The 26,213-nt window shown below is 43.2% G+C and overlaps 1 protein-coding gene and 1 pseudogene across 2 annotated transcripts in view; both read right to left on the reverse strand.

Annotated features, from left to right (window-relative positions):
- Nucleotides 1-26,213, reverse strand: part of ALG9 (ALG9 alpha-1,2-mannosyltransferase) — a 102,236-nt gene that overhangs the window by 59,202 nt on the left and 16,821 nt on the right. For both annotated transcript variants that reach the window (XM_054724882.1, XM_054724883.1), the window contains 3 exons: nt 21,786-21,873; nt 21,389-21,494; nt 2,664-2,786 (listed from right to left, as the gene is read on the reverse strand). In XM_054724882.1, the coding sequence (XP_054580857.1) occupies nt 2,664-2,786; nt 21,389-21,494; nt 21,786-21,873 (317 nt within the window). The remainder of the gene's footprint in view (nt 1-2,663; nt 2,787-21,388; nt 21,495-21,785; nt 21,874-26,213) is intronic.
- LOC103293798 (60S ribosomal protein L13-like) lies at nt 19,858-20,882 on the reverse strand (annotated as a pseudogene).

Genomic DNA, 26,213 nt, shown 5'->3' on the forward strand with positions numbered 1-26,213 from the left:
TTTGTTTCTAAGCAAATATAAAAACACTCTTAAAGGAAGTTTACTGATCAAGTTTTCTTTTCTCTTCTGCAAATATCCATCTACTTTGAATCCCAAAATTGAAACCAAAAGGTACTTAAAGCATATGAAAGAATTAAAGGAATTCAATGAACACTAAGACCAAGCACATGCTGGAAAGTTGCTGTCGTTAGGTACATGGACACTTAGTGATAAGCCTGAAGGTATCCCCTGTGCTTCTGTTAGTGATAATGAGCAGTACACAGGATCACAGGCAAATAGACAGAGAGCGCCCCCTAGTGTCCATTTTGTCTGTAATGAGCAAGTTCAGATGAAATGATTGTCCTTAAGATCCAACTTAAAAATAAAAATTTAAAAATTTGATTTTTTAAAATAAATTTTTAAAATCCACCTTAGGATGCCTAATTTAGCACTCCTAATTTATCTGTATTTTTGAAGAAACTCCTCAGGGATAAAAATTTTTAAACAACAAACTTATCTTTAAACTTTCAACTCTAAGATATTATCATGAGACTAGAGGCCTGGCACATGAAATTCATGTGTGGGTACGGTCCCTAGGCCTAGCCTGTGATCAGGGCCATCTTCCCCGGCTATTGGCAGCAGGCTCTCCCCCTCCCTCGCCCCCCGCTGCCACCCACCCAGGTTCCCAGTTTGCCATCAGGTGATTGGAGCCTGACAGCCGGGGGGAAGGACCTAGAGATCGGCTGTTCTGCCCGCTCACCGGCCCCACCCCCGCCGCAAGTCGCCATCTGTGTGTGGGGTGACCGGCGGGGGTGGGGGAGCCTTGGCCTGGCACTGCCCGCATCCCCCACCATCCCCCAGGTCCCCGTTCACTATTGGGCGATCGGAGACTGCAGGCTGTGTGAAGGGAACCAAGAGGTTGGCCGTTCCGCCTGCTTACCAGTCCCGCCCCCTGCTGCCACCCACCCCAGTTCCCTGTTTGCCATCGGGTGATGGGAGCCTGATGGCTGGGGGGAGGGACTGAGAGGTGGTCAGTGCACCTCATAGTGACTGGTCGAGTGGTCGTTCTGGTCATTATGGTTGCTGGACTTTTATTATATAGGATTTCAGGTTATAATTTAGAATTTATCCCTTCCCAGGAAATAGTTTAGGTTGAAATTTTCTTAACTGAAAGAAAATAAGTACAAGTAAACAATCTTTTTCTCTTTTGAATCTCAAAAGCAAACAAATATATTTTTAAATATGGCCTAAAAATTTGAAATGTCCCCCATATAATATGCAAAATCATAACCACAGTTTTACTGCATGATGGAATAAATGGATCATCTATATTTTTCTGTTTTTTCTTTGTTAAAAGTACTGTTCCTATTATAAAATAGACAAAAACATATAAATAAAAGCAGAAGCCACTTATTTTCTTACTAGGTGGATATGTGTGTCATTATACATTTTTAAACCAAAATTGAATTCATACTGTAGAAAACAGCTTACGATACTGTTTTTATACGTACATTACAAGCATTTCCAAATTTTCCACAAACATAAATTATTTTTGTGATAAAAAAAAATACATACGTGGAACACTACAATATGAACGACCTAATTTCCTTAGAAATCTTCAGGAAAAAAGAGGTGAGAGTGGGGAACCTTTTAAAAAGCTTAAGAAATATAATACTAAATTCAGTATATGACTTGTGTTTAGATCCTCCTTTAAACAAACTAACTGTAAAAGGCTATTTTTCAGATAATGAAGAAAATCTGAATATCAAGTTGATTTTAGATAATATTAAGCACCTCCTTAATTTTGTTATGGCATTATGGTTATGTTAAAACAAAAGTCCTCACACAAAACAAAAGTGACTCTGAAGGCTGCTTTCCTATTCTATTACTATAGTACAGTAAACTCTTCCTAAACCATTAAGAGTAGAAAAGCAGAATAAGGGGTGGAGTGGAGGGATCAATCACATGGCAACCAAATCAGACTGAAAAGTCTGAAATAAAACTCTTTCCAAATCACATTTTAATTTCTGCTCAAATCTGTTTTCCATAAGAGCAACTATAGCATTAGATATCATAAGCATGACTTGAGAAAATGCTGGCTGTAAAGTAGAGCAAGCAAAACAAATGAGAACCTAAACTTTTCACAATAAGGCAGAGAAGCAAAATGAAACAAAAGTGCAGAGTTCAAAGCTTCTCTCACGTCAGTATCTAAATTGGGAGACTCCCTATATGGCTTAGTTTCCAGATTTTGGGTGGAAGTAATTTCCCAAAGAATGTTTGCCTCTAGCACTGATTATCTTAAACAATCTACCATGTTAACAATTCTTTAAAAAACAGGAGACTTAATCAAATAGGCTTATCTTCTGAGATTTTATAAGCTTTTTTGTCTCCCTGGATGGTTCTGAAAATTATACTGACTGCCTCACTTAAGGAATATAAAACTCCTCCCTGTCAACTTAATTTGCAATTATTCACCACATCTTCACAGGGGTCTAAATAATCCACACATACAGATAGAAAATTCAATAAATCAACCATTTCCATAGGGAGAAAGTGGAGAATAAATAAGCAGATTCTTTTTCATTTCTTTTTTTAAAATCTTCATTGTCCATTTTTCATTTCTTCGTATACATTGTTACTTGCTCTTCCCTCCCAAAAAACCTATCATCCCTTGTGCCACTCACCATGAAATCTCTGCAGCAGGTATTCCATAAGAGAAGTCAGTGGTAAGACCAGGAGAGCCAAAGCAAAGACTACATTAAAATTCAGAAATCCATTAATTAAATAGAAATGCCACGGTTCTGTACCTGAGGGAGACAAAGACATAAGAAATCATTAGTGGGTGCCTTTGACACCTATTACAGTGTTGACTCATAACAATCTTCATTTGAGTAATGCTGATGATCCAATGCCCTGAGTTAAAGAGATTCCACAGCCCACTCTTTTCATGCTCACAGAACAGAAGATGGGAAGACAATGGGATTGGTCATGACTTAGACAGAAATCAAGTTTCAAAATATTAAGCTGTATTTTCTGTATGGATCAGTATATCTAATTCAAATAGCCATGCCCAAATGGGAATAATGCTTTTTCAGAACAACCAAATAATTTAAATAGGTTAGTGGTGATAATCTGATATATAAGAAATCTGTATTTGATGGGAAACCAAGATGGCAACATAGGTAAACACCTGAAATTGCTGCCTCGCACAACCAATCCAAAACTACAACTAAAAGACAAAATGAACATTATCCAGAACCACAGGAAGGCTGGCTGAGTGGAAATTCTACAACTAGAAGGAAAGAGAAAAGCACACTGAGACTCAGAGGAGGTGTGGAAGTAAAGTGCAGAGTTACGGAGGCGTGCACACACAGAAAGAGCTGGCAAATGAGTACGCGGTTGTCTTTTTCAATCAGGAGGGAGACACAAGTTCCCGACTGCTCTGAACTCCAGTTCTGGGCGAGATTCTGGGGACCCAGACTTATACAGGGAGAAACTGGAGTGTCTGGCTTCAGGTGGAACTTGAGGGCGGCTTTCTCTCAGAGGTGCTTGCAGCGATTACCGTGGGACACTGAGACCTGGGGGCCTCCAAATCCCAAACAAAGAAGTGGAATCTGCAGATCTCTCCGTAGCTCCTGCTGGGTGCCTCAGGCAGAGGCTAAATTTGCACGTCCTTGGAGATCCACGAGCCAGTGTACCCAGTGGTCAGAGCGGGACCATCCAGATTACAACTCTTCAGATCCATAAGGGACACACTCAAGGGGAAGACTCAGTGAGCGCCAAAGCCCCATTGAAGCAAGTCTTGCCCCATAAGGGTGTCTCCAGCACAGAAGTTCTCCCATCATAGACACAGATGATCCTCACAGCCAATTGGCCTAGAGGTCAATTCCTCCCAGTGATACCAACAACAATCAAGGCTTAACTACAACAAGACTGTGCACACAGCCCACAAAGGGGTGCACCAAGTGTGTCCACCTCAGGTAACTGGGGAGGCTGAGCCACTGGGCCCTATAGGACACCTAGCACACAAACCAACTCTATCAACACAGGGAAGCAGCCAAAATGTGGAGACAAAGAAACAGGTCACAAATGACAGAAATGGAGGAAAGCACACTACTAGATATAGAGTTCAAAATCACGGTTATAAGGTTTTTCAAGAATCTTCTAGAAAACTGCCAATAAATTTAGTGAGACCCTCGAAGATATGAAAAAGGACCAATTAGAAATTAAGCATACATTGACTGAAATTAATAATAATATACAGAGATCCAACAGCAGACTAGAGGACCCTAAGAATCAAGTCAAAGATTTGAAATACAAAGAAGCAAAACACACCCAACCAGAAAAGAAAAAAGAATAAAAAAATATGAAGATACTGTAAGGAGCCTCTGGGACAACCTCAAGCTTACCAACATCCGAAGTATGGGGGTGCCAGAAGAAGAGAGAGAGCAAGATACTGAAAACCTATTTGAAGAAATAATGACAGAAAACTTCCCCCACCTGGTGAAAGAAATAGACTTACAAGTCCAGGAAGCACAGAGAACCACGAACAAAAGGAATCCAAAGAGGATCACACCAAGAAACATCATAATTAAAATGCCAAGAGCAAAAGACAAAGAGAGAATATTAAAAGCAGCAAGAGAAAAACAGTTAATTACCTACAAGGGGCACACATACGACTGTCAGCTGATTTCTCAACAGAAACTATGAAGGCCAGAAGGGAGTGGCAAGAAATAGTCAAAGTGATGAATAGCAAGGACCTACAACCAAGAGTACTCAACCCAGCAAAGCTATCATTCAGAATTGAATGTCAGATAAAGAGCTTCACAGACAAGAAAAAGCTAAAGGAGTTCATCACCAACAAACCAGTATTATATGAAATGCTGAAAGGTATTCTTTAAGAAGAGGAAGAAGAAGAAAAAGGTAAAGATAAAAATCATGAACAACAAATACATATCTATCAACAAGTGAATCTAAAAATCAAGTGAATAAAAAATCTGATGAACAGAATAAACTGGTGAATACAATAGAATCAGGGGCATAGAAAGGGAGTGGACTGACAATTCTCGGGGGGAAAGAGGTGTGGGGGGTGCGGGAAGAGACTGGACAAAAATTGTACACCTATGTATGAGGACAGTGGGGGGAGGTAAGGACAGGGAGTAGGGTGGGAACTGGGTGGAGGGGAGCTCTGGGGGGAAAAAAGAGGAACATCTGTAATAATCTGAACAATAAAGATTTATTTTTTAAAAAAAAGATAAAAAAAATAAATCTGTATTTGGTCTTCATCCCCCTACCAGGTACAGAACTCCTAAGCCCTGGGGATTTCCTAAATGATGGGAGTGATAAAGTGTCTTTTGTTATGTTAATTAGGACACCTTAGGAAAACCCCTAAATAACCTAAGGTTCAGGACTGGCTGCCAAGGGACCCAAACTTGTGATTAGGGGGTCAGTAATTTCAGTCCTACCCCCTGAACTCTGACCTCAGGGGAGGAGAGAAGGGCTGGCAATAAAGTTCAATCACCAATGACCAATGATTTAATCAATCAAGCCTACTAAATGAAGCCTCCATAAAAATCCAAAAGATTGGTGAGCACATGGTGTGGGGACAGCATAAGGGCTCCAAGCCCCTTCCCACATACGTCTATGCATCTCTTGGATTTGGCTATTCACTTGTATTCTTTATAATAAACTGGTAAACCCAAGTACATGTTTCTCAGAATTCTGTGAGCTTCTCTGGCCAATTAATTGAACCTAAGGAGGGGGCTGTTGGAACTTCCAATGGGTCAGAAGTACAGGTGACAACCTGGACTTCCCATTGGCATCTGAAAGGGGGTGGGGAGGGGCAGTCTTGCAGAATTGAGCTACTGGGGCCTTTCCCATTTCCTTCTCACCTGTTCATCCCATTTACATTCTAGTATCTTTCCCCTTGATATGCTCAACCACTATTTTATAGTCATGTATACAGGGAACCTTGTCTTTGGTAAATAGCAAAACCTATTTTCCTTATAAAAACAAGTCAGAGACCCAGAAGTTTTGAAGATTAAGAATGAAACAAAATGACTAAAAACACAAGCCTTAACTCACATCAACTTTGATTCTTTAACTCAAAATCCTTAAACCCAAATGATGAGAAACACGTTTGGGAGCATTCCATCTGCTCTTCCCCTCTGTGTAATTACTTCAATCAGGCAGGGAATGACACCACCGGTTCTAATCACTGTGCTGTGGCACCGCCTGGCACCACAGCCATTTCCTGCAATCAGCATTGCTTAAAAGGGTAATCAGAAGGCAGAGAACAGTCAGAAAAACCTGACACTTTTGCAGCTTGCACAGCAAAATAAGATTAGAAACCAAACCCACAACACTATTAACACTAAGGGGAGGAATAAGAAGGATGTGAGATACCCTAAGGAAGGAGGCAAGTTCAACTGTGTGTTACCTTTTGGGAAAGTTCAGTTCTTCCTATCAAAATACAATGACTGAGACTATTCAGGAACCGAGGTCCTGACCCAGGCCAAATTCATTGGAGACATTTATATCTGTATTCTTTTTTTTTTTTTAATTGACTTGAGAGAGGAAGGTAGAGGGAGAGAGAGAAAGAAACACCAATGATGATGAGAGAATCATTGATTGCCTGCCTCCTGCACACCCCACACTGGGGATTGAGCCTGCTACCTGCGCATGTGCCCTTGACCACAATCGAACCTGGGGCCCTTCAGTCCGCAGGCTGACGCTCTATCCACTGAACCAAACCGGCCAGGGTATATATCTTGTATTCTTTGCAAATAATCTTTTGGTTGACAGAAAACAAATAGATGCTCTTATTTTCAAAACAGAAATATATGTTTTCTCTATATTTAATTACTGGTTAACAACACATTTCCTAAATGTAGTTTGTTAGGCCCCCAAGAAGTAAGTTTTTGCCGAGTCCTCTCCGGACTGCCAGTTGGAGGCAGTGCTATGAAGCTTGACTGGCCTTTTCCTTAACAATTGATAGATAACTGAGCCTGAGAAGAAAAATCAGTGTAACCAGAGAGAAAGGGAATCATCTATTAAAAGATGCTAAGCAATAATAGAAAACAACCTCTTTCTCTTTGATTCTTCCGAATAGATATTATTTTTTCAGGAAATTATTTTAGTTTCTCAGTCTGATCAAATAATTGAATTGATACCTCTGGGAAACTGACTTTTAGATCATTTCACAACTGAAAGTCCCTTTTGCTTAGACCACATTCCACTTGCTAAAACCATTTTATTTCCCCTCCAGACTTCCCCAGGATCCAACCCTCCCAGAGAGTTCCTAAAAAAGCCCACCTAGAGTCCTTTAAAACCTCCAACTCCCCATCCCTGGGTGCTGGCGCCATTTTGGGGCTCAGCCTATCTGGTTCCCAGATGACCTAATAACTTTATAATTCTTCACCACTTTCGGCCTTGTGGATATCTCCTTCGGTGACCTTAAAATTTGGTGCCCAAACCCAGGAGAGTTCATGGGGAAGGGGAGCCATTGCCCCAGCTTCAGTCAGCATTAGGCAGCAACAGCTTGTCCTGGGTTTACCTCCAAATCCTACTTGGGTGGCTCAATTGCTGGCCTCGATTGGGTACCCCTCCGTTAGTCCCTCCCAAACCAGCCAAGGAGGATGCCAGATCAGGAACCTCTCCTCCTCCATCGCTGACCCTCCATCCCACACTGGCCAATCTTCTCTAGGTGAGTGACGTTCCACAACTTCCCTCCTCTGGAGTCTTCTGTCCACTTACTCTCATTGACTTCTCAAAAGTCCTCTCATCTCGAAAATCCTAGCACTAGGCCAGAAGTAGTCAGCTGTTCGGCTTTGGGTGCTTCTGGCCTGGGGGCACCCAGTCTAGAGGGTCACCCCTCACTTCTCATGGTGATTTGTTTAGCAGTGAGGACGTCTGCCCTAAACAGCCACCTTTGGATTTGTGGTCTGTCATCACCCTTCCCCTCATGTGGACCACACTATTCTTATCATGGGGAACACTCCCTCTGCATCCCCTAAAACAACCCCTCTTGGCTGTGTCCTTACAAATCCCAACCACCTTAGACTCAGGGGTAGATCAGGCCCAAGCGCCTCCTTTTCTTTTGTAACACTGTTCCGCCACAATACAAACTAGATAATGAGTCTCTGAAAACAGCACTTTCAACTTTAACACATTGTGAGACTTAGATAATTGTTGTCACTGAGATGGAAAGTGGTCAGAGATTCCCTACATCCTGGCCTTTTTCACCCTTCTGTCCCATCCCTCTCTCTGTCAGTCCTGCTCTACCTATCAGGTCCTTCTCCTTCATGCAAAACAACCTATTCTTAACACTTCTGATGCTGAATCTACTTTTCACCCAGCAACCACCTTCTCCCAGCACCCCTGAGAGTCCAAATCACGAAAACTCGAGTTCCAATACAGCCTTTTCCCCACCTAACACTTGTTCTCGGGCCACCCAAAGACTGCCTTCCTCTACAGCCACTTCTATTCCCATGCTCATTCTACCCCTGAGGGAGGGAGCAGGAACTGAGAGCATAGTCCAAGTCCACCTCCCATTCTCTGTGTCTGACCTTTCCCAGATTGATAAAAAGACTAGGGTCTTTTTCTACTGACCCAACCACTTTTACCAAGGGATTTGAGTACCTTACCCAGCCCTAAGACCTGACCTGGCACAACATCTATGTCAGCCTGTCCTCCTCTCTAACTCCAGAGGAGAAGGAACGGGTCTGGCTAGCATCTCAGGACCATGCCAAGGCCCTCCATAGACAGGACACAGTGGCCACCCTGGTTAGCGCTAACATGGTCCCCCAAATTGACCTAAGAAGGGAATCTCAGGTTAATTCTCCAGGGCACTGGTTTGGTAGCCATACAATCCTGTCTCATTGCCAAACTCAAAAAGGCTGCCCATAAGGCAGTCAACTATGACAAACTCAATAAAATCACTCAGGTCCCTGACAAAAACCCAGCTCTCTTCATCTCCCACCTCACAGAGGCCTTACAGAAGTTTACCACCTTAGACCCCACCTCCCCAGAAGGAATCCTTTTTTTAAAAAATATATTTTATTGATTTTTTTACAGAGAGGAAGGGAGAGGGATAGATAGTTAGAAACATCAATGAGGGAGAAACCAAGATGGTGGCATAGGTAAACACCTAAACTGCAGCCTCGCACAACAATTTCAAAAATACAACTAAAAGACAAAACGAACATCATCCAGAACCACAGGAAAGCTGACTGACTGGAAATTCTACAACTAGAAGGAAAGAGAAAACCACAAGGAAAATCAGAGGAGCTGTAAAAGCCTGAGGTAAGGAGACATGGGCGTGCGTGCAGAGAGGACGGAGCCGGAGAGGACGGGGCGGCTGAGTGCCTGGCTGGAGTTCTCTAGCCAGAAGGAGATAAAAGCTCCAGACTGTGCTGAACCCCAGTTCCGACTGCACTAAACCCCAGTTCCGGGCGAGACCCTGGGGACCCAGACTCATACTGGGGGAATCTGGGCTGTAAGGCAGAAACTCGGGAGCGGCGAAAGGCAGAGCTCCGGAGGCGCGCACGTGAATGCGCGCAGAGGACGGACTGTTGACTGCCGCTGAATTGCCCTAGCGGGAAGGAGAAAAAAGCTCCAGACTGTGCTGAACCCTAGTTCCGACTGCACTGAACCCCAGTTCCAGGCGAGAATCTGGTAATCCAGATTCATTAGGGGAGAGACTAGACTGTCTGGCAGCAGGTGAAACTCGAGAGAGCCTTTCTCTCAGAGGTGCTTGCAGCGAATATTGAGGGACACTGAGGGACACTGAAACCCAGGAACCTCATAGGGAGGGGCTGACGGGAAGCTAAGGCTGTAGGCTCCACCCTGAAACTCCGCCTCATCCAAGCTGAGCACAGAGGCTTTTGAATTTTGCAATCTAGTCGAATAAGGCTGTCTCCCGGCGTAGAAACAGCTGATCCTCACAGCCAATTGGCCTGGAGGTCAACTCCCCCACTGATACCAACAACAATCAAGACTTAACTACAACAAGGCTGTACACACAGACCACAAAGGGGTGCACCAAGAGTGTCCACCTCAGGTAACTGGGGAGGCCGAGCCACTGGCCCATATAGGACACCTAGCACACAAAGCTACCCTACCAACTCAGGGAAGCAGCCAAAATGCGGAGACAAAGAAACAGATCACAAATGAAAGAAATGGAGGAAAACAAATGACTGGAGATAGAGTTCAAAACCACGGTTATAAGGTTTTTCAAGAATTTCCTAGAAAAGGCCAATAAATTTAGCGATACCCTCGAGGATATGGAAAAGGACCAACTAGAAATTAAACATACACTGACTGAAATAAAAAATATTCTACAGACACCCAACAGCAAACTAGAGGAACGCAAGAATCAAGTCAAAGATTTGAAATACCAAGAAGCAATAATCACTCAACTGGAAAAGCTAAAAGGAAAAAGAATCCAAAAATTTGAAGATAGTGTAAGAAGCCTCTGGGACAACCTCAAGTGTACCAACATCAGAATTATGGGGGTGCCAGAAGAAGAGAGAGAGCAAGACACTGAAAACCTATTTGAAGAAATAATGACAGAAAACTTCCCCCACCTGGTGAAAGAAATAGACTTACAAGTCCAGGAAGTGCACAGAACCCCAAACAAAAGGAATCCAAAGAGGACCACACCAAGAAACATCATAATTAAAATGCCAAGAGCAAAAGAAAAAGAGAGAATATTAAAAGCAGCAAGAGAAAAACAGTTAATTACCTACAAGGGAGCACCCATACGACTGTCAGCTGATTTCTCAACAGAAACTATGCAGGCCAGACGGGAGTGGCAAGAAATAGTCAAAGTGATGAATAGCAAGGACCTACAACCAAGAGTACTCTACCCAGCCAAGCTGACATTCAGAATTGAAGGTCAGATAAAGAGCTTCACAGATAAGAAAAAGCTAAAGGAGTTCATCACCAACAAACCAGTATTATATGAAATGCTGAAAGGTATTCTTTAAGAAGAGGAAGAAGAAGAAAAAGGTAAAGATAAAAATTATGAACAACAAATACATATCTATCAACAAGTGAATCTAAAAATCAAGTGAATAAAAAAATCTGATGTACAGAATAAACTGGTGAATATAATAGAATCAGGGGCATAGAAAGGGAGTGGACTGACAACTCTCAGGGGGAAAGGGGTGTGGGGGGTACGGGAAGAGACTGGACAAAAATTGCACACCTATGGGTGAGGACAGTGGGGGGGAGATAAGGGAAGAGGGTGGGATGGGAACCAGGTGGAGGGGAGCTATGGGAGGGGAAAAGAGGAACAACTGTAATAATCTGAACAATGAAGATTTATTAAATTTATTTAAAAAAAAAAAGAAACATCGATGAGAGAGAAACATCGATCAGCTGCCTTCTGCACACTCCCCACTGGGGATGTGCCCGCAATCAAGGTACATGCCCTTGATGTTTTTGTTATGACTGGAATCACACCTGGGACCCTTTAGTCCACAGGCCGATGCTCCATCCACTGAGCCAAATCAGTTAGGGCAGGGAACCCTTCTTTTGAAAACCCTTTTTATATCCCAATCAGCCCTGACATACATCACAAACTTCAAAAAATAGACATAGGTCCACAAACCCCTCAAAAAGACCTTGTTAACCGGGCCTTTAAAGTCTTTAACAATAGAGATGAGGAGACCCAAATCCAAAAACAAAGGCGAGATCAGACCAAGGCTGGTGCCCAGATGGAGGCCTTTCAGCTCCTAGCCACCGCTCCCATGAACCCCAAATGAAATGCTGGTCCTTCAACCAAGGGTAAGTCAGGGGCTAAGCTTCCTCTGGGCCCATGTTTCAAATGCAAACAAAGGGCCAAGTCCTGCTCAAACCCGAGACCCCACCTGGTCCCTGCCTCAGACCAACAAACAACAAGAATCCAGACTTCCCGGCAGATTTCCGTGAGTCAAAGAGCCTATGCCCCTCCCCGCAGGCGCGCAGATAGCGCCAAAGTAACTGATAGACCCACCCCTCGCCCAAGCTGCAGAACTTTGCGCAGGGACGCGCTCCCCCTTACGGAAGTTGGCGCGTGGGACAGAAGCAGCTCCCCGTCGGGGAAATCTGTCAGTGCGCACAGAGGGCTCCCCTTCGAGGAATTTGGGGGAATTTGGCTTGCGGGTCACAGCTCCCCCTTCGGGGAATCATAGAGCGTGCACAGAGGGGCCTCCCATTGGGGAATTTGGCGCGCAGGACACAGCTGCCTGGGATCCCTGACTCACAGCGCATTCACACTAAGAGCCAGCGACCCCAATTGTTGGTGCATGCACACACAGGGACCCTGATTCTCAACGAGAAACCGCACAAGGCAACAGAGACTCTGACACTCAATTCTTGGTGCAGACACAGGGAAATTCTGACTCCTGGCACATGCTAAGGATCTCATTTTCGGCACATACCAACAGTGTGGTGCAGACAGGGCCCTTGATTCTAAGTGTGCACACAAGACCACACGGAACACAGGGGACACTGACCCTGGGCAAGTATGGTTCCCACCAACCAAAGGCAGCCACACGTCCTAGTGTCAGAGCACTTCAGTGAAACTCAGGTGGAGCGATGTCCCCACAGCACACGGCCCAGGTCCACACAAACGGAAGCTTGAGCTTTCTGGTGATAGCCAGAATGGGGAAACGAAATAACTCACAGAGGAAAGAAAATGTGGAGTCGCCAAGAAAGGAAATTAGTGAAACTGAAGCTTGCAACATGACCAAAAAGGAGTTCAGAGTAATGGTCGTGGAATTTATACATCGGGTGGATGAGAAAATCAACAACTTATGCAAGAATCAGGAAGAAATGAAAAGTGATATAGCTACAATCAAAAACACCATGGAAAGTTTCAACAGTAGACTACAAGAAGCAGAGGACCGAATTAGTGAGTTAGAAGATCAGGTACAGAAACAAGCTCAATCTGAACAGCAATTGGAGAAAAAAAATTAAAAAGCAGGAGGAAAGCCTAAGGGAGCTTCGGGACAACATGAAACGAAGTAACATGCGTATAATAGGGCTGCCAGAAGGACAAGAAGAGCAGCAGGGATTAGAAAATCTATTTGAAGAAATAATGACAGAAAACTTCCCGGATATGGGAAAGATAAAAGTTACGCAAGTACAGAGAGTCCCAAGCAGGATCAACCCCAAAAGACCCACACCAAGGCATGTCATAATTTCAATGGCAAATATAAATGATAAAGAGAGAATCTTAAAGGTGGCAAGAGAGAGACAGAGAGTTACCTACAAAGGAACACCCATCAGATTGTCAAATGATTACTCAACAGAAACACAACAAGCTAGAAGTGAATGGAAGGAGGTATACAAAGTGTTGCAAAGCAAAGGAATGAATCCAAGAATACTATATCCAGCAAGACTATCAATCAAAATTGAAGGGGAAATCAGGAGCTCCGCAGACAAAAAATGGCTCAGGGAGTTTATCACCACCAAACCAGCAATGCAAGAATTGCTAAAGGGAATACTGTAAAAAGAAGAAATAAACAGGTAAGAAGGAATACAGACACAAAAATAGATATGACTACAAACAAATACCTTTCAGTAATAACTTTAAATGTAAACGGACTAAATGCTCCAATCAAAAGACATCGAGTGGCTGAATGGATAAAAAACCATGACCCATATATATGCTGTCTACAAGAGACCCACCTCAGAACAAGAAACTCACACAGATTGAAAGTGAAGGGATGGAAAAATATCTTTCAGGCAAATGGAAATGAAAAAAAAGCTGGGGTAGCAATACTTATATCTGACAAAATAGACCTCAAAGTAAATGCCATAATAAGAGATAAGGAAGGCCACTTCATAATACTAAAGGGAGAAATCCAACAAGAAGAAATAATTCTGGTAAACATATACGCTCCCAATATAGGAGCACCCAAATACATAAAAAAACTCCTGGAGGATATCAAGGAAGAGATTAATAGCAATACAATCATAGTAGGAGACAACACAATGAAAGAGAATTACAGACCAATATCCCTCATGAACATAGATGCCAAAATCCTCACCAAAATTCTAGCAAATCAGCTCCAGCAATACATCAGAAAGATCATACACCATGACCAAGTAGGATTTATCCCAGGAATGCAAGGATGGTACAATATCCGCAAATCAATAAACGTGATACATCACATAAACAAATTGAGAGATAAAAATCACATAGTTATATCAATTGATGCAGAAAAAGCATTTGACAAAATCCAACACCCTTTCTTGGTTAAAAACTCTCAACAAGGTGGGAACAGAAGGCTCATACCTCAACATAATAAAAGCTATATATGATAAACCCACAGCAAACATCATACTCAATGGACAAAAACTAAAAACATTTCCCCTAAGAACAGGAACAAGACAGGGATGCCCACTCTCACCACTCCTGTTTGATATAGTACTGGAAGTATTAGCCATTGCAATTACACAAGAAGAAGAAATAAAAGGCATCCAAATGGGAAAAGAACAAGTAAAGCTGTCTTTATTTGCAGATGACATGATATTGTATATAAAAAATCCGAAAGACTCCGTCAAAAAACTAATAGACTTAATAAATGAATTCGGCAATGTAACAGGATACAAAATTAACACCAAGAAATCTATGGCCTTTCTATACACCAATAGTGAACTTACAGACAGAGAGACTAAAAAGGCAATCCCATTTACCATCGCTCCAAAAAAATTAAGATACCTAGGAATAAACTTAACTAAGGAGGTAAAAGACCTATACATGGAAAACTACAGGACCCTGAAAAAAGAGATAGAGGAAGACGTAAACAGATGGAAGAACATACCATGTTCATGGATTGGTAGAATCAATATCATTAAAATGTCCATACTACCCAAAGCAATCTATAGATTCAATGCACTCCCCATTAAAATACCAATGGCATATTTCACAGACCTTGAAAGAACTCTCCAAAAATTCATCTGGAATAAAAAAAGACCCCGAATAGCCACAGTAATCCTGAGAAAGAAGAATAAAGCAGGAGGGATCTCAATACCAGATTTCAAGCTGTATTACAAAGCCACTGTTCTCAAAACAGCCTGGTACTGGCACAAGAACAGACATATAGATCAATGGAACAGAATAGAGAATCCAGATATTGACCCAAACCACTATTCTCAATTAATATTTGACAAAGGAGGCATGAACTACAATGGAATAAAGACAGTCTCTTCAATAAATGGTGTTGGGAAAATTGGACAGATACATGCAAAAAAATGAAGCTAGATCACCAACTTACGCCATACACAAAAATAAACTCAAAATGGACACAGGACTTAAACATAAGACGGGAAACCATAAAAATACTAGAGGAATCCACAGGCAGCAAAATCTCAGACATATGCCAAAAGAACTTCTTCACCGATACTGCCCCTAGGGCAATGGAAGCTAAAGAGAAAATAAACAAATGGGACTACATCAAAATAAAAAGCTTTTTTACAGCAAAAGAAACTATCAACAAAACAACAAGAAAGCCCACTGCATGGGAGAACATATTTGCAAATGGCATCACTGATAAAGGTTTAATCTCCAACATCTACAGGCAGCTTATACAACTTAATAAAAGGAAGATAAATTATCCAATAAAAAAATTGGCAACGGACCTAAATAGAATCTTTTCCAAAGAAGACAGAAGGAAGGCCAAGAGACACATGAAAACATGCTCAACGTCACTAATTATCCGAGAGATGCAAATCAAAACGACAATGCGGTACCATCTCACACCTGTCAGAATGGCTATCATCAACAAATCAACAAACGACAAGTGTTGGCGAGGATGCGGAGAAAAAGGAACCCTCGTGCACTGCTGGTGGGAATGCAGACTGGTGCAGCCACTGTGGAGAACAGTATGGAGTTTCCTCAAAAAACTGAAAAAGGAACTCCCATTTGACCCAGTAATCCCACTCCTAGGAATATATCCTAAGAAACTGGGAACACCAATAAGAAAGAATATATGCACCCCTATGTTCATAGCAGCACAATTTACAATAGCTAAGATCTAGAAACAGCCTAGGTGCCCATCAGCAGATGACTGGATCAGAAAACTATGGTACATCTACACAATGAAATATTATGCTGCCATAAAAAAGAAGGAATTCTTATCATTTGCAGCAACCTGGATGGAATTGGAGAACATTATGTTAAGTGAAATAAGCCAGTCAATGAAAGAAAAATACCACGTGATCTCACTCATTTATGGATAATAAAGAACATTATAAACTTGAACAAAAAGATAGATACAGAGGCAGTAAAGCATCAAACAGCCTGTGAAATTACAGCAGGAAGGTTAGGGAGAGGTGGGGAAGATAAGAGATCAATCAAAGGACTTGTATGCATGCATATAAGCATAACCAATGGACGCAAAACTCTGGGGGGTGAGGGCATATATGGGAGTTGGGGGGGGGGCAATGGTAAGATATGTACACATATAATACCTTAATAAAAAAAATCAGGAGCATAGAAAGGGAGTGGACTGACAATTCTCGGGGGGAAAGGGGTGTGGGGGGTGCGGGAAGAGACTGGACAAAAATCGTACACCTATAGATGAGGACAGTGGGGGGGGCGGTAAGAGCAGAGGGTGGGGTGGGAACCAGGTGGAGGGAAGCTATGGGGGGGAAAAAGAGGAACAATTGTAATAATCTGAACAATAAAGATTTATTAAATTTAAAAGAATATGATGATTATGGTCAGTAAAACTGACCAGCATTGTTAATGGGCATATACACCCTTATGACTCTTGGTTTGGCTGACTTTCATTCTATGCAAATGGGAAGACAGACTCCTTACAAAAGAGGCTGCAGAAAGTTATAGGGGCCTGACATCCAGGTCCTTTTCACAGGACTCAATATGCTCATTCACGACAAGGCCCATAAGGTAAAAGAGATAATTATGCTAAGGGAAATAAGCTAGTCAGGGAAAGACAAATATCAAAGGATCTCTCTTACATGTGGAACCTAATGAACAAAATAAACTGATGAACAAAATAGGTTGAGAGACATGGAAGCATGTAACAGACTCACAAATCTCAGAGGGAACGAGAGGGTGGACGGTGGGTAGAAATTTACTAAGGAATTTATATGCATAACCCATGGACAGAGACAATAGTTCAGTGAAGGCCTGGGGTGGGGCAGGAGCTGGGTGGAGAATCCAATTTTTAAAAAATATATATTTTTATTGATTTTAGACAGGAAGGAAGAGGGAGAGACAGAAATACCTATGATGAGAGATAACCATTGATTGGCTGCCTCCTGTACACCCCCTTCTTGGGATGGAGCCTGCAACTGGGCATATGCCCTTGACTGGAATTGAACCCGGGACCCTACAGTCCATAGGCCAACGTTCTATCCACTGAGCCAAACCAGCTAGGGCAAGAATCCAATTTTTATAAAGTAAACTCAAATTAATAGTTTATTCACCCATACATAGCAGATATCATGCTTCTAGTAAGTTCCATGTAAATCAATTTCAAATGTGCCATCTGGGTCTGAGAGAAGTCTCCCTGGTCTTGTAGAAGGAAATAAAATTTTACAAGTGAAATGAAGCAAGCGGCAACTAAAAATATGCAAACTCTCCCTAGCTAAGGGGAGACAACTACAGGCAAAGCTTAAAATTGGGGCTGTTTCTCACCTCCTTGGGGATCTTGGAGCCATAAAAGAGTCTTTTGAAATTCCTTCACTTAGCAATTATTCTTTAACCATGCAGTTTGTGAATTCCATTCACCGAACAAAACAGCTTATTTTAACCTATTAGTTGCCGCTAATAATAATAAAATAACAATATTCCCCCAAATCCCAGGAGGCCTAATTAAATTGCATTCATATGCTTACTTTAAATCTCCTCACTCAATCTGCTGATTTTTTGGTAGAGTGGCACAGAAAAATGGTGGGCATGGCTTAAATTGATAATATATTAACCTGCTTCATTCATAGCAGAGCCCATTCATGTACAGAATGCGCTAAGAATTCAAAAGATTAAGGCAGAAGAAACTACACTTATTTTAATGAAAAACTGTCTCATAAGTTACTGACTGACTTTCGTGATCTGATCAGAAAGATCTCTCTAGCTCATCCCCCTAGCGATCATTAACTCAAAAGCCCTCGGGGGACAAATGACTGGCTAGGGGGGAAAAAGAAGAAATGACTGACTGAAAGAAAGGCATCAGGGAGGGGTAGAGATGACAGTAACCGGGGAATGCATCCCTGGACTAAAAGCATTCCTCTTTCCTCTTAACCCTACACTGGCCAAACTACAGTGGATAAAAAAATGAGTTCTATGGAAAGGAAGCTCACTGAGTGATCTAATCTAATAATAGACAAATATGCAAATTGACCATACCTCCGACACATCCACAAGCCACGCCCACCATCCAATCAGAGCGAGTATGCAAATTAACCCAAACCAAGATGGCTACAGCCACAGAGAGCAAGGTTTCCTAGGTAACAGAGGAAGCCAAGCTTTCTGCCAGCCGTTGCAGGCCTAAGCCTCCACTCAAGCTACAAAGTTTCAATTATAGAAGGTAAACAAATTCAAACAAATGGCGGCAGAATGGAGCTTGAGAGAGCAGGCCAGGGTTGTCGCCGGCAACAGGGGAAGCAAAGCTTTCCACACACCCTGGCCAGGCCCACCCGCTTAAGGCAACAAAGTTTCAATTATAACCCCAACACAAATGGCTTCGGGCCTCGGAGGGAGCCCCAGGCTTGGCTCTGCTCCAGGCTACAAAGTTTCAATTGTAGAAGGAAAATAAATTCCAGATACCAGGGCCTCCACTTGGGTTGCAGGGGGCGTGGCCGGCCTGCAAACCACCACAGGCCCCTCGCTCAGGCTGCCCCACACCCCCAGGGTACCCCACCCTGATCAGGGACACCCTTCAGGGCAAACCAACTGGCCCCCACCCCTGTACCAGGCCTCTATCCTATCTAATAAAAGAGTAATATGCAGATTGATCATCACTGCAACACACAATATAGCTGCCCCCATGTGGTCAAAGATCCTGCCCCCATGTGGACACAGGATGGCCACCACAAGATGGCCAGCAGGAGAGGGCAGTTGGGAGGCACCCGGCCTGCAAGGGAGGGCAGTTGAGAGGGACCAAGCCTGCAAGGGAGGGCAGTTGGAGGTGATCAACCCTGAAGGAGAGGGCAGTTAGGGGTGACCAGGCCGGCAGAAGAGGGAAGTTGAGGGCAAACAGGCTGGCAGCAGAGTGGTTAGGGGGTGATCAAGCTGGCAGGCAGAAGCAGTTAGGGGCAATCAGGAAGGCAGGCAGGCAAGCAGTTGGGAGCCAGCAGTCCTGGATTGTGAGAGGGATGTCCGACTGCCCGTTTAGGCCCGATCCCAGGGATTGGGCCTAAACGGGCAGTCGGACATCCCTTGAGGGGTCCCAGATTGGAGAGGGTACAGGCTGGGCTGAGGGACAACCCTCCTCCGTGCACGAATTTCGTGCACCGGGCCTCTAGTCTGATCATAAATGCCTAAGTGGGCAGGTCATGGTGAGTAGTCACACCCTAGACATACATTATTTAGTGAAAGGGTTATCGTTGCCTTAAGCAAGCCCTGTCTAGTTTCTGTGCATCTAGGTTAACATGCCTTTGAAATAACTCTTTTCAGACCCCTAAAAAAAGCGTAGTCACCTTCATGAAAGCACATAATCTCAAACTGTAATCAGATCCCTGCCTTGCTTTCTCTCATTCTCAAGTAATCTTCCTTACCTTCCCTCCTTAATTTCAAATGCATAAAAGAAACTGTTATTCTTTGGAGCCTTTGAGATCTTGCTTCGGCCATGTGTTGTCAGTTTGGCTCAAATTCCTATAAAAATTCTCTACAGGTTTGGACCTTTCTTTTTTTTCTTTCTTTCTTTCTTTTTTTTTTTTTTTTTTTATCACAAGTTGCCAACAGCACTTTATTTTTTCTTTTCAACATCCTGTTCTGCAGCTTCTTTGGCTCTTTTTGCCCAGATGCCAAAAAGCCGGGCATTGGCACGGGCCATTTGAAGACTGGCAAAAGCCTTGAAGTTCTTCTCCTCCTCTGTGATGACCCTGGCCTTCTCCTTCTTGTAGACACTCCGTATGGGCATCACTGGTCCGGTCAGCTGTGTGGCCAATTTGAGTTCTTCAGCAGAACTGTCTCCCTTCTTGGGGGCCGAAGGTTTCCTGGAGAAGAGTATGAGCTTGGAGCGGTCCTCCTTCAGCCGCTGCACGTTGGCCTGCAGGGTCTCGGTGGACTTGTTCCGCCACCTCGGATCCACCGAGATCCCAATGGTCCGCGCCACCGTTTTGTGGATGCCAGCCACCCGTAACTCTTCCAAGCTGAAGCCCCTGCGGCTCGCACTTTGGTGTGGCACCTCACGGTGGGGCATCTCACTATGGGTCGGATGGGTCCAGATGCAGGGCGAGGGGCGACGCGGCCCGCTTTGGCTTGCCGGGCCTTGCCGGGCCTTGCGTCTGCGGATCCTCCTCGCCGGCTGGTTAAACCGGTCCTTGTGGAAGTGGGGCTTTAGGACCATGCCATTTCGGCTGGGCGCCACGGCTGCTGCCTACGGGCCCACCTTCCCCGAAGGAGGACCGGTTTGGACCTTTCTTACGTCAACACTACCTACCTTCTCATGCTGACACTCCCCTCCTCGACACACACACACTTAATATGCTTTGTCTACAAGTTTTTCAAACTTTTCCCCCTAATGCCTGATACTGAAGTAATGTGAATTAAAAAAAAATAATTAGTAGTACCAAATGTGTACATGTACAACTCCAAGGTGTTAACAACTGCTATACGGAGGTTAGGGGACTATGAATGTTTTTATTTTAGTTATCATATTAATTTTCTAATGAGACGAGAAAAAAGTAACTTTTAATAAAAAAAGAGTGGTATCAAGAGCCATGGCATACTCAGCAGAGTCCTCACTACTTTGCAACTGAGAATAACAGACAGCAGGACCAACAGAAAGCTAAATGTAACTATCTTATTAACCAAGGAAAAACATTTAGTAGCAATATATCATCACTGAGCTATATTCAAATGACATTTATTTTTATTTTATTTTTTAATATGTTTTCACTGATTTCAGAGAGAGGAAGGGAGAGAAATAGAAACATAAAGGATGAGGGAGAATCATCAATCTACTGCCTCCTGCAGGCCCCCTACTGGGGATTGAACTACAATCCTGGCATGTGCCCTGACTGGAATCCAACTGTGATCTCCTAGTTCATAGGTCGATGCCAAACCACTGAGCACACCGGCCGAGCAACATTTATTTTTAAAATAAGAAAATAATATTACCAGCAAAGAAATACCATATTTGGTCAAATGAGGCAGTTGAATTAAAATTTCAAAGCCCCGACAAATTAAGCTATCTCCTAATTCTTGCCCAATCTCATAAGGCCTTACCATAAAGATCAGGTCCATGTGGAGTAAAGACATTATACAAAACAATGTTGAGTGGTGCAATCACCAACTTCCCATAATAGTAGCTGTCGATGACCACCACAGGCACCTGAAACAGGGCAGAAAATACATAGCAATTGTGGAGTTTTGCTCTGGAAACATTCTCACATGCTAATAGGACAAACTTCAAAATCAAAAACAGAATCAACTCCTAATGTTCTCTTTCCCACATCAGAAGGTGCTTCCACACAGTGGAATATACAGATGATGTACTGATAAATTGTATACCTAAAACTTATATAATGTTATAAACAGATGTTACCCAATAAATTAAATTAAAATTTTAAAAAGTTGCTGTCATTACAATTTTAGAACAAAACAAGGAAAAGAGAAAACTCACCAGAAAGAGTATGAGAGCCACCAGCGACCAATGGAGGAAACTCTTCCACCTGTGTTTCATGACCAGCAAGTCAAAGGCAATAGGTAAACTATTTAACAGAGAAACAGAAAGTGGGGAGTTAAATACTTAGAGAGAATATAGACAGGTCAGATTCACACACCTCGTGCAGAACTGAGAATAACATGTCTCTAGCAGTTGTACTGAGGAAGAAAGGTGGTACAGGAGAGGATTTCTTCTCAAAAATACACTGTTCTCTTCAGGACCCATCAGAGTGCTATGTACCCACGATGCACAAGAAATATAAATATTAAGCTTCTGGAATGAGTTCTGTTTTATACATATTTATGTCTAATGGCCATTTAAAATATATTAATTACTAGAGGCCCGGTGCACGAAATTCGTGCACGGGGTGGGGGGGGGGGGAGTGTCCCTCAGCACAGCCTGCACCCTCTCCAATCTGGGACCCCTCAAAGGATGTCCGACTGCCCGTGGGATCGGGCCTAAACGGGCAGTCGGACATCCCTCTCACAATCCAGGACTGCTGGCTCCCAACTGCTTGCCTGCCTGCCTTCCTGATTGCCCCTAACCGCTTCTGCCTGCCAGCCTGATCACCCCCTTAACCACTCCCCTGTCAGCCTAATTGATGCTTAACTGCTCCCCTGCCAGCCTGTTTGCCTCTAACTGCCCTCCTCTGCCGGCCTGGTCACCCCTAACTGCCCTCTCCTACAGGGTTGATAACCTCCAACTGCCCTCACTTGCAAGCCTGGTCCCTCTCAACTGCCCTCCCTTGCAGGCCGGGTGCCTCCCAACTGCCCTCTCCTGCTGGCCATCTTGTGGTGGCCATCTTGTGTCCACATGGGGGCAGGATCTTTGACCACATGGGGGCAGACATATTGTGTGTTGGAGTGATGGTCAATCTGCATATTACTCTTTTATTAGATAGGATAGAGGCCTGGTGCAGGAGTGGGGGACAGCTGGTTTGCCCTGAAGGGTGTCCCAGATCAGGGTGGGGGTTCCCTTGGGGTGTGGGGCAGCCTGAGCGAAGGGGCCTGTGGTGGTTTGCAGGCTGGCCACGCCCCCTGGCAACCCAAGTGGAGGCCCTGGTATCTAGAATTTATTTTCCTTCTACAATTGAAACTTTGTAGCCTGGAGAGGAGCCAAGCCTGCTGCTCCCTCCGCACGCAGCCTGCAGCCATTTCTGTGGCAGTTAATTCACCTTCTATAATTGAAACTTTGTAGCCTTAAGTGGAGGCTGGGCCCGGACAGGGTGTGTGGAAAGCTTTGCTTCCCCTGTTGCCTCCGGCAACACTGGCTTGCTCTCTCAAGCTCCTAGAAATCTGTAGCCATTTCTGTTTGAATTTGTTTACGTTCTATAATTGAAACTTTGTAGCTTGAGTGGAGGCTTAGGCCTGCAACAGCTCGAGGAAAGCTTGGCTTGCTCTGTAACCTGGGAAACCTTGCTCTCTGTGGCTGTAGCCATCTTGATTGGGTTAATTTTGCATACTTGCTCTGATTGGCTTGTGGGTGTGGATTGTGGGCGTGGCTTGTGGGTGTGTCGATGGTACAGTCAATTTGCATATTACCTTTTTATTAGGTAGATTAGATAGGATTAGATAGGATAGAGGCCTGGTGCACAGGTAAGGGCCAGCTGGCTTGTCCTGAAGGGTGTCCTAGATCAGGGTGGGGGTTCCCTTGGGGTGTGGGGCAGCCTGGGCAAGGGGCCTGTGGTGGTTTGCAGGCTGGCCATACCCCCGGCGACCCAAGCAGAAGCCCTGGTATCTTGGATTTATTTATCTTCTACAACTGAAACTTTGTAGCCTGGAGTGGAGCCAAGCTTTCTGCTCCATCCGTGGCGGCAGCCATTTCTGTTGGAATTTATTTATCTTCTATAATTGAAACTTTCTAGCCTTAAACGGAGGCCTGGGCTGGCAAAAAGCTTGGCTTCCTCCATCGCCCGGGAAACCCAAGCCTCCCTCCTGCTCTCTCCATGGCCGTAGCCATCTTGGGTTAATTTGCATACTTGCTCCTGATTGGCTGGTGGGCGTGACTTGTGGGTGTAGCTGAGTGATGGTTAATTTGCATATTGCTCTTTTATTAGATGGATTATTAGATAGGATAAGGTAAACGTAGCCTACTGTTCTATACCCATCCTGCCAAATAAATACTGATCTCTCCCTTTAGTGATATATTAAGATTTTAGCAATATCATATTACAAACGACTTCAATTCTGATATACCCTCTTCTAATACCATTTGTTCTTCTTCCTTTCACTTAAGTTCTTCAAGCAAGGAATATGTATGTTGCCTTCACTATCTCTTCTGTAAGGTCTAGCATCAAGCTGTAAAGACTGACCTCGGCCACACCCACTATCTCTGCACAAGTCTCACTCCTTTGTCTATCTGCTGCACTTTGCACAAAGCATCTGTTCCTTCCTCTTTAGACTCGCTAGCTCCTGTTCCTTTTTGGACTCTTCTCTAATGCTCCTTTCTAGGCTTCTTTTTCCCCCTATTCCATGGTAGTGGCCTATTATGGTCATAGCTCCCCAAAACAAGTTTGTTTTTCTTTCTGCACTCATTTTCTCAGTAGATGCTTCCACTCTTGCTGCATGAACAATCACCTTCATATCCATGACTTCCAAATGTAGGACGCTAGTCTGAGCCTTTGCCCATGCTCCAACACAAAGAATTCCCTCCCTACATCAATCTATTCACACAGAACCCACCCAAATGTCAACTATAGGTTCTATTCCCACCTCCTCCAGACATCTCTGTGACTTATTGAGCATGTGTTGTCACAGAACATCATCTTTTATAATTTGAACTTCCACATTCTATTACCTACATTTTGCATTAACATTTGTGTTTTCATTTTTTTCCTCCCCAATGGTTACATTTCCATGTGCTATAGTTCTCCTTTGATAAGACAGGGTTCTTTAGAAAAGACAATGCTGGGGAAAATAGAAGACAACAAGAAAAGCGGAGGACCAAATAGAAGATGTGTTAACCCCATAGACACCATAGGCATGAGTCTACAGGAGCTGAGCAGGGCCGTTGAGGTCAGGACATTGTGGACACCTCTCACTCGCCAGGAGTCAGAGCCGACTCAACGGCATGTAACACATAAGTCATCATATTTTTAATTTCCTGTTCAATGTCTGCTTTTCCTACTAAAATGCAAGCTCCAAAAAAACAAGAACCATAATTGTTTTATTTTTCACAGTATCAGCCTTGCCTAGCACAAAGGATTCAATAAATGATGGTAGATTGCTAACTGACTGTGATCCTGAAATCACTTATTCTGGCTAACGGCAGACCAATCAAGGTATTTGGGGAACTCCAAAAGTTCAATGTTGATGGAGTAGAGAGTAAAATAAATGGAGGAAATTTAAAAAAGAAGGCTGGAGAGGTAAACAGGAGGAAATATAAGGGCTTTATGAGTCATGTTGGAGTTTGCACACCGTAAAACAGGTGTTGGCAAACTTTTATTTAAAGGACCGGACAGCATATATTTTAGGCTTTACAAGGCCTCGTACAGTCTCTGTTGCATATTCTTCTGTGTGTGTGTTGTTTTTCAACAACCCTTTAAAATTGTAAAAATGTTAGTTCTTGGGCTGTATGAAAACAGGCCAGCTGGATTTGCTCCACTGGATACAAGTTGCCAACCTGTGGGACACAGAGCATTTGGGAAGCTATTATACAGTTTGGAACAAAATAGGGAGTGATACAATCATATTTGCATTTTAGGAAGATAACTCTAAAAGGAACATTTGAATGTGGAGAATAGATTTACAAGGATCAATATAGAGGCAGGAAGATCATTCAGAAGGCTGTAAAGTAATCCAGACCAGTGAGAGGTGAAGAAAAATAGACAGATTCAAAAGATATTCAGGAGGTGTAATAAATTAATAGGACATGGGAAAGAGAAGAGAGTCACAGATAAGTTTCAGGTTCCTGGCTCAGCACAGACAGTACCATTTGCTGAAATCGAATCAGAGGTAAAGAAACAGATACGGATGGGAGGTAATGAGTTCAATGTTGTAAATATAAATGGAGAGATCTAATAGGCAGCTAGGAATATATGAGTGAAACTGAAGAGATGATTGACTAGATAGCAGAAAGTATAGAAGAGAACCACAAACCAAACCTTAAAGAATAAAGTAATTTGAGGATAATATGCAGAATAAAAGAAAAGATTGAAGGTGGAGATACTAACCTTTAAAAGTCAATTAAGAAAACATAAAACACCTATTCTCTGACTTAGAACTCCCTTTCTAAAAGTGTATCCCATAGATAAATTTCCACAAGTATATAGACATGTACAAAAATGTTCACTGAAGCATGTGTATAATAACAAAAAAATGAAAACCAAATGTCTACCAATAAGACAATGGCTAAATAAATTATGAACAGCCATATAATGGAATGCTA

This window comes from Eptesicus fuscus, chromosome 13, assembly GCF_027574615.1.
Source record: "Eptesicus fuscus isolate TK198812 chromosome 13, DD_ASM_mEF_20220401, whole genome shotgun sequence".
Classification (NCBI taxonomy): Eukaryota; Metazoa; Chordata; class Mammalia; order Chiroptera; family Vespertilionidae; genus Eptesicus; species Eptesicus fuscus.